General features: G+C 71.1%; 2 protein-coding genes across 2 annotated transcripts; both read left to right on the top strand.

Moving 5' to 3' along the window:
- Positions 1–2630: 2630 nt before the first annotated feature.
- On the top strand, positions 2631–4246 carry LOC137474926 (rheacalcin-1-like). The gene is made up of 5 exons (XM_068191985.1): positions 2631–2763; positions 3110–3204; positions 3285–3467; positions 3714–3819; positions 4160–4246. The coding sequence occupies exons 1-5, from the start codon at positions 2697–2699 to the stop codon at positions 4225–4227; spliced, it is 519 nt and encodes a 172-aa protein (XP_068048086.1). The 5' UTR covers positions 2631–2696; the 3' UTR covers positions 4228–4246.
- Positions 4247–5947: 1701 nt separating this feature from the next.
- On the top strand, positions 5948–7706 carry CIMAP1B (ciliary microtubule associated protein 1B). Its single transcript, XM_068191984.1, has 5 exons — positions 5948–6412; positions 6499–6600; positions 6934–7049; positions 7354–7491; positions 7576–7706. The coding sequence occupies exons 1-5, from the start codon at positions 6022–6024 to the stop codon at positions 7648–7650; spliced, it is 822 nt and encodes a 273-aa protein (XP_068048085.1). The 5' UTR covers positions 5948–6021; the 3' UTR covers positions 7651–7706.
- Positions 7707–8358: the final 652 nt, after the last annotated feature.

The raw sequence follows: 8358 nt of genomic DNA, 5'->3' as shown, positions 1-8358 counted from the left end.
ATCCCTGGACCCCTGCCCATTCCTGTACCCGTGCCTGTCCCGGAGTTCTGTGTCCATCCCCGGACCCGTGCCCGTCCCAGAGATCTGTGCCCATGCCCGTCCCGGTGATCTGCTCCCATCCCCGGCCCCATGCCCATCCCGGTGATCCGCGCCCATCCCCGGGCCCATGCCCATTCCCATACCCGTGCCCATCCCGGTGATCCGTGCCTGTCCCCGTCCCGGTGATCTGCTCCCATCCCCGGACCCATGCCCATTCCCGTACCCGTGCCCATCCCGGTGATCCTGCCCATCCCCGGACCCGTGCCCATTCCCGTACCCGTGCCCATCCCGGTGATCCGTGCCTGTCCCCGTCCCGGTGATCCTGCCCATCCCCGGACCCATGCCCATTCCTGTACCCGTGCCCATCCCGGTGATCCGTGCCTGTCCCCGTCCTGGTGATCTGTGCCCATCCCCAGATCCGCTCCCATCCCGGTGATCCGTGCCCGGCCCCGTGCCCATCCCCATCCCGGTGACGGGGGTGCGCAGCGGGGCACGGCGGCACGGACGGGCCCTGCGCAGAGCCCCTGGGCCGTGTCCGGCCCGGGGGTCGCCGCGCCCCGGGTGGCACCGCGCTGGCACCGTCCCCTCCCTCCCTCCCTCCCTGCCACCGCCACCGCACCCGCCCGGCGCCGCCAGCCCGGAGCCACCGGCGGGCGAGGGGCCAGACAGGGCACGGGGACTCGGGACACCCCGGGAGAGGGGACAGGACAGGGACTGGGGATACCCCGGGAGAGGGGACAGGACAGGGACAGGCACCGGGGACACCCCGGGAGAGGGGACAGGACAGGGGACAGCACAGGGACAAGGGTCGGGAACGCTCCCGGGAGTGGAAACCAGGGGCGACCCCTCAGAAGGGACAGAGCGGGCACAGGGATGGGGGACATCCCCCGGTGAAGGGCCAGGCCGGGGACAGGGACAGAGACCCTGCCCCCGCGGGCATCCCCCCGGCTGGGGCGCGTCCCGTGGTGTCACTGTCACCCCCGGCACCCGGGCTGTGTCCTGCACCCCGACGCCATATCGGGGTGACATCCCGCACCCCGACCCCATATCGGGGTGACATCCCGCACTCCGACCCCATATCCGGGTGACATCCCGCACCCCGACCCCATATTAGAGTTACATCCCCCTCCCCGACCCCATATCCGGGTGACATCCATCATCCCGACCCCATATTAGAGTTACATCCCCCTCCCCGACCCCATATCCGGGTGACATCCCGCACCCCGACCCCATATGGGGGTGCCCGATGTCCCCACGCTGGGGCTGTGTCCTCCCGGAGCCCCCACGGCTCAGCCCCATGGCCGGGGGGTCTCGGAGCTGGCACTGAACTGTCCCGGCTGCCGTGGGGACCCCGGGGTCACCGCTGGGTGTGCTGGGACCCCGGACCGCGAGTGGCCGCCCGTGTCCCTCGGTCCGTGTCCCTCGGTCCGCGTCCCTCTGCCTGTCCCTCTGCCTGTCCCTCGGTCCCTGTCCCTCGGTCCATGTCCCTCTGTCTCTTGTCTGTCCCTCAGTCCGTGTCCCTCGGTCCGTGTCCCTCGGTCCGTGTCCCTCGGTCCGCGTCCCTCGGTCCCTGTCCCTCTGCCTGTCCCTCAGTCCGTGTCCCTCAGTCCGTGTCCCTCGGTCCGTGTCCCTCGGTCCGCGTCCCTCGGTCCCTGTCCCTCTGCCTGTCCCTCGGTCCCTGTCCCTCGGTCCATGTCCCTCTGTCTCTTGTCTGTCCCTCAGTCCGTGTCCCTCGGTCCGTGTCCGCCGCAGCCGCGCCCTCTCCCCCTCCCTTATCAGATCCCTTATCAGATCCCTCGTCTGACCGCACCCCCCCGGCGCCTTCGGCCCCCTGTCCCCACTCAGGGCGGGGGGCACCGCCGGGGATGGCCCCTGTCCCCTCCTGTGTCCCCTCCCGGCTCCGTGCCCGTCCTGGGGAGCTCACACGGAGCTGGGCCCGTGGCCCCACTCCCTGGGGGAGCCCCCACGCCGGAGGGTGACCCCCATTCCCCCGAGGGGTGACCCCAGAGCCCGCCAGGGACCCCCGGGTGCTGTCACGGTGACCCCGGCGACACCAACGGGCCCCGCGGAGCCCCCAGCACAGCCCGCTGGCCCCGCGGGTCCCTGCCCTGGCACCCCGAGAGCGAGGGCAGCACCCGGAGGGCTCGGGGGGCCGGGGTGGCTGTGCGCGGCCCGGGGGGTGCCCGGGGGAGTGCCCCAGGTGGGTGCCAGCGTCACCCGTCCCTTTGATGCGGTGCCAGCGGCTCCACGAGCGGGTGCCCCCGGCCCGGCCCCCCCGCTCCCCACCCCCGCTCGGGCCTATAAAGGATTCGGGGCGTCCCTGCCCCGCTCAGCCGGCGCCGCTGCGGGAGCTGAGAGGTGCCGGGGGGGTCCTGGGGGTGTTGGGGGGTCCGGGGGGGAATGTGCTGGGGGAGCTGGGGGAGGTGGTGGGGTGGGTGCTGCAGGGGTGGGTGCTGGGGGAGCGGTGGGTGCTGGGGCAGCGGTGGGTGCTGGGGGAGCGGTGGGTGCTGGGGCAGCGGTGGGTGCTGCAGGGGTGGGTGCTGGGGCAGCGGTGGGTGCTGGGGCAGTGGTAGGTGCTGCAGGGGTGGGTGCTGCAGGTGTGGGTGTCCGGCTGCCCCCCCACCTCTGCAGCCTCCCCCGTTGCAGGAAGGCTGAAGATGGGTCCTGCCACCTTCCTGGGGCTCTGCCTGCTGGGGTGCCTGGTGCTGACCCCCTCCCTGCCGGGTGAGACCCCCCAACTGCACCCTTATCCCCCCAGCTGCGCCCAGATCTCCCAAACTGCATCCTGATCCTCCAAACTGCTCCCTGATCCTCCAAACTGCATCCTAATCCTCTAAACTGCACCCAGATCCCCCAAACTGCACCCTGATCCCCCCAAATTTCACACAGATCCCACACCCTGAGACCCCCAAAGTGCCCCCTGCCCACCCTCTGCTTCCCACCCCCAGCCCTTTCCCCCAGCCCCTCAAACAGGGCCAGAGGTGCCCTGACCCCCCTCCCCGCTAAAGCCGCCCCCGCGGGGCCCCAGCTGGATTAGGGGGGTCGCGGTGACACCCCTGCCTCCCCCCAGGGGCTCAGGCCACCAGGTGTCCCCGGGGCTGGCTGTCCTTCGAGGGACACTGCTACGGCTACTTCGGGCAGCAGCTGAGCTGGAGGAGGGCTGAGGTGGGTGCTGGGGGAAAATGGGGGGTTCCGGGGGTCCCCCAAACGCCCAGGACCCCCCTGGCACGTGGCGCTGTCCCCAGGCGTGGTGCCAGGCCACCCGCGGGGGGCACCTGGCGTCGCTGCACAGCCCCGAGGAGCACCGGGCGCTCGCCGCCTTCCTCGCCCGGCGGCCGCGGCGGGGAGAGGACGACGAGGACGGGGAGAAGGAGAGGGAGAGGGAGAGGGAGAAGGAGGACGGCGTCTGGATCGGGCTGCACCGGCGGGTGCGTGGCCCGGCTGCGCTGTGCCTGTGCCCGTCTGCCACACCCTGGTGTCCCACCCTGGTGTCCCCTGCCTGCAGGGCTGCCTGTCCCCGCTGCACCGCCACCTGCGCTGCCCCCGCCCTGCCTCACCTTCGTGTCCCGTCCTGGTGTCCCTGCAGCGCTACCTGTCTGCTACACGCGCTGTCACCTGTCCCCCCCGTGCCCCCTGTGCCCCTGTCTCACCTGCGTGTCCCACCCCTGTCACAGCGCCAGGGCTGGCTCTGGGCTGACGGGTCCCCGCGGCACTACTGGGCCTGGGAGGGGGACGATGGCCCCAAGGGACATCCCTGCATCGCCCTGGAGGACTCGGCAGGTGAGGGGGGCACTGGGGAGCCAGGGCTGGGGACAATGGCCCGGGGACAGCCCTGGGCCACGCTCGAGGGAGCAGCTGGTGAGGGGGGGACCTGGGGGGCCAGGAGGTCCCTGGGTCCGGCAAGGGGACAATGGCCCTGGGGACACGATGGAAGACTCAGCTGGTGAGGGGACCCAAGGCTTGGGGGGGGCAGGGGGTGCCGGGGAGGGTCAGAGGGGGGCAGGGAGGGACAGGGGGGGTCAGGAGGTGTCAGGGAGGGACCAGGGTGTCCGGGGGGCCTTTGGGGCTGTCACAGTGTCCCGCGTGTTCCCTGTCCTAGCGCCGGCTGGTGTCCCCGCAGGGTTCATGGCCTGGGAGGGCGAGGCCTGTGGGGAGCGCAAACCCTTCATCTGCAAATACCCGGCCTAGGGGGGCCAGGGGCCCGCGGCCCGCACCCCCTGTGCAGCCCCCCGACTCTGGGGCCTGACCCCCACCCTGCACCCTGCCCCCAAACCCCCGTCCCAGACCCCAACCCCAGCTCCCAATGCTGCCCCTGCTGCGCTGGCCCCCAAAATCTCACCTCCTGCCCCCCCAGTTGCGCCGCCTGTCCCCCAAACCCGCATCCCAGACCCCAAACCCCCATCCCAGACCTGCCCCCACTGTCCTGCTCCCCAAATCCCACCTCCTGCCCCTGACACCTCACATCCCTGCCCACACTCTGTCCCCCAACCCTGTGTCCTGCCCCCCCAAGCCCCAGCCCCCAAATCCCACATCCTGCCCCCCATCCCAAACCCTGCCCCCAAGCCCACATCCTTTCCCCTCAGCCTTGTCCCCCAACCCCCTGCCCTGCACCCCAATTCCCACCGCCCGCCGCCCACTGCACCCCCCACCCCCCGGACCACCCCCACCCCGCACGCCCAGCCCCCCCTACACGGAGACCCCCCAATAAAGTGACCGAAGCACCGGGACCCCCCCGTGTCCCTTCGCTGTGTCTGCGTCCCATGGGTGACACCGACAGGGGACGGGCACCCTCAGCCCCGCGTGGCCCCCGAGCTCCCCACGGCGGGTGGAGGGGCTACGACCGGAGGTGTCCCCAGGACACAGGTGTCCCCAAGAGAAGGGGTGTCCCCAAGGCAGCCCTGGGGGTCTCAGCCAGTTTCTGTGTTCCCATGTCACCCCGTGTCCTTGTGTCCCCCATATTCCCATGTCCCCACATCCCATATGTCCCCCATGTCCCCATATCCCTCTGTCACCCCATCACCTCTCCCTGTGTGCCCGTGTCCCCGTCCTCTTCCCATGTCCCCCAAGTGTCGATCCATGGGGGGCTGGGGGTCGATCCATGGGGTGCATTTTCGGGGTGCCTCCATTGGGATGTAACCATGGGGTGTATTTTTGGGGTGCATCCATTGGGATGTCCCCATGGGGTGTATTTTCGGGGTGCACCCATTGGGATGTACCCATGGGGGTGCTGGGGGTCGATCCACGGGGTGTATTTTCGGGGTGCATCCATTGGGATGTACCCATGGGGGTGCTGGGGGTCGATCCACGGGGTGTATTTTCGGGGTGCATCCATTGGGATGTAACCATGGGGGTGCTGGGGGTCGATCCACGGGGTGTATTTTCGGGGTGCATCCATTGGGATGTACCCATGGGGGTGCTGGGGGTCGATCCATGGGGTGTATTTTCGGGGTGCATCCATTGGGATGTACCCATGGGGTGTATTTTCGGGGTGCATCCATTGGGATGTACCCATGGGGGTGCTGGGGGTCGATCCATGGGGTGTATTTTCGGGGTGCATCCATTGGGATGTACCCATGGGGGTGCTGGGGGTCGATCCATGGGGTGTATTTTCGGGGTGCATCCATTGGGATGTACCCATGGGGGTGCTGGGGGTGAGTCCGTGGGGCTCCCGGCGTTCCTTCCCCGGCGCTGGCGCTATTGTCACCGCGGGGCGCTGAGCGCGGAGTGGGGGTGACCAAGCGCTGGAACCCCGCGGCCATTGTGACAGCACGGCCACCACGCCGCCGCTGCCGGCGCCCGCGGCCCCGCAGAGTCACTTGTCACCACGGCGCCGCTGCCACCAACAGCGCCATCACCGCATGCCGGCGCCTTTGCTGCCACCCATCGCCCCGGGCAGCCGCGCTGGGGGCACCCACGTCTCCCCCCGAGGCCGCCGGCCGAGGGGCCGAGCCTGAGGCCGAGGCGCCGCCAGCAGAACCCCCCATGTCAAACGACGGCTGGCTGGGCCCCTGGAGACCCCACCGGCCCCGGGGTCCCACCTCGGCCGTGTACCGCAGCCCCGGGCCCAAGTACGGGATCCCCAGCGGCATCGGTGAGCGCGGGGCCGAGGGGTCCGCGGGGGACCGGAGCCGGGGGGGCCGAGTCCCATCGGGCCCCTGCCCGCCCCTAAGCAGAGACCTGCGCGACCCCCGCGGCCGCCGCGCCCCCGCCTACAGCTTCGGGATGAGGCTGGGGGGCCCCGAGGAGCCGCGCTCCCCCGGCCCCCAGTACCTGGTGCCCGCCGGCTTCACCGCCCGGGGCCGGGACCGCGGTCCCGCCTTCACCATGGGCGGCCGCTTCCACGAGCGGCGGGCCAGCAGCACACCTGGGCCAGGTGAGTGAGGGGCGGCCGCCCCGGGGGCGGGACCCCCGCGCAGCGCCCGGAGCTCACGGCGGCTGAGCCCCGCTCGCCCCTTGCAGCGCATTATTCGCCGGAGCGGGCCAACAGGGTGACCCTGCCCTCGGCCCCCGCCTGCTCCATGAAGTCCCGCGGCCGCGGGCACAAGCCCCCGCAGACGCCAGGTGAGGAGGGGGGTATGAGGGGATCCCCGCGTCCCCCGGGGCTGGGACCCCGTCATCTCCCTGGGGCTGGGCTGGGGCCTCCAACACCCCACCTGGGCTGGGATCCCCATCATTCCCCTGTTTGGACTGGGCCGGGACCCCCTAATCTCCTGTGGGCTGGGCGGGGCCCCCCATCTCCTGCTCGGGCTGGGATCCTCCATGCCCCTGGGCCAGGCTGGGCTCCCCAACATCCCCTGGTTGGGCTGACGCGCCCAGCGCCCCGGGGCTGAGCCTTCCCTCCCCACCCGCGGGAGGGTGAAGCCCCGTGTCCCCCTGAGGCGTGTCCTTCCCCAGGCCCTGCCACCTACCAGCTGCCGCCCGTGGTGGGCCCCCGCCTGGTGAACAAGACATCGACCCCCCAATACACCATGACAGGGCGAGGCCCCAGCATCTTCGACGACAAGAAAAAGGTGGGGGCTGGGGGGCCGGGAGAATGGGGGGGGGGGGGGGCAGGGGGATCAGGTGCAAAGGGACTGGGGTGCTGGGAGACTGGGATCTGGGGTATCAGGGTCCCGGGGGGCTCGGGTACCAGGAGTGTGGGGTGCCAGGGGTCCGTGCGGTTGGGGTACCAAGGGGGTGGGGTGCCAGGGGTCTGGGGGGTTGGGGTACCAAGGAGTCTGGGGTGCCAAGAGTGTGGGGTGGAGGGGCTCTGGGTACCGAGGGTGTGGGGTACAGGCGTCCATGGGGTGGCATCACCCGCCGCTCTCCCCGCAGACCCCAGGACCCAACAACTACGGCACCGTGGACACCAACTTGTACATGGCGCGGGCCCCCCGCTGCACCATAGTGGGGCGGACCCGCTCCCCCCGGACCTCCAAAACCCCCAGCCCCAGTGACTACTACCCCAAGCAGGTGAGCGGGGACGGGGACAGGGACAGGGCTGGGGGACAGGGACCCACTGCCCCTCACCTTCACCCCGCCTCTGTCCTCCCGCAGGACCAGAAACAAGGACGGACCTTCGGTGTGCGCCACTCGGAATGCGTGGTCCCCGTGGTGGACTTGCACCCGTAGGGGAGCAGGGACGTGGGTGACACTGTCAGCCTGTGACAAACACGAACTACAGCAGCTCTCGCTCGCTCTCCTTCTGTCCCGCTGCGTCGCACCGGGGGCCGGGGGCTCCCCTAAAGCCCATCCAGAGGGGGACCCCATGGTGGGGTGGGACGTGCCAGGGGTGAGGGATGTGCTGCCAACCCTCTCCCTGCTCCAGTCCCACCCCATCCCATCCCACCCAGGACCTCGGGGCATGGGGGGCTCTGGGGACACCGCACAGGGAGGGGACGTGCATCAGCGCCGCGCCTTGAGGACTCCCCCCGCTCTGTGGGATCTGTGGGATGGGGGGGATCCCTGGCAGGGCATCACCTGCGAGCGTCCACGGCGAATGAGGGACCCGGGGGGCCACCCCTCGTGTCACCCCCCGTGCCATCTCCGTGTTACCCCCCGCCGCGGCCTCTCCCGTGCCCCGCTCGTTGCCCCGGGCTCAGAGTCCACGGGCCGGAGCCGCCTGCGGGCAGCGGGCACCGGGCACGGGGCCAGGCTGAGCACGGGGCCAGGCCGGGCACGGGCAGGTCCCGGCAGCGCCGGGGGAGGCGAGGCCGTGCGGGAGTCGGGCGCGGCCGTGCGGTCTCGGGTGGCGGTTCTGAGCAACCGGGGCGCGGCCGTGCGGTCCCGGGGTGGCGGCTCTGAGCAACCGGGGCGCGGCCGTGCGCGCTCGGGTGCCAT

Source organism: Anomalospiza imberbis, chromosome 5 (assembly GCF_031753505.1).
Source record: "Anomalospiza imberbis isolate Cuckoo-Finch-1a 21T00152 chromosome 5, ASM3175350v1, whole genome shotgun sequence".
Lineage (NCBI taxonomy): Eukaryota > Metazoa > Chordata > Aves > Passeriformes > Viduidae > Anomalospiza > Anomalospiza imberbis.
Note: the sequence above shows the minus strand (reverse complement) of the source record. Positions and strands in the feature narration are given on the sequence as shown.

Bases quoted from the DNA above. Each gene is read 5' to 3' on its own strand.
- LOC137474926 (XM_068191985.1), top strand. From the start codon at position 2,697: ATGGGTCCTGCCACCTTCCTGGGGCTCTGCCTGCTGGGGTGCCTGGTG. The intron at 2,764-3,109 runs GTGAGACCCCCC...GCCTCCCCCCAG, and splicing joins GCTGACCCCCTCCCTGCCGG to GGGCTCAGGCCACCAGGTGT. The intron at 3,205-3,284 runs GTGGGTGCTGGG...CGCTGTCCCCAG, and splicing joins TGAGCTGGAGGAGGGCTGAG to GCGTGGTGCCAGGCCACCCG.
- CIMAP1B (XM_068191984.1), top strand. From the start codon at position 6,022: ATGTCAAACGACGGCTGGCTGGGCCCCTGGAGACCCCACCGGCCCCGG. The intron at 6,413-6,498 runs GTGAGTGAGGGG...CGCCCCTTGCAG, and splicing joins CAGCAGCACACCTGGGCCAG to CGCATTATTCGCCGGAGCGG. The intron at 7,492-7,575 runs GTGAGCGGGGAC...GTCCTCCCGCAG, and splicing joins GTGACTACTACCCCAAGCAG to GACCAGAAACAAGGACGGAC.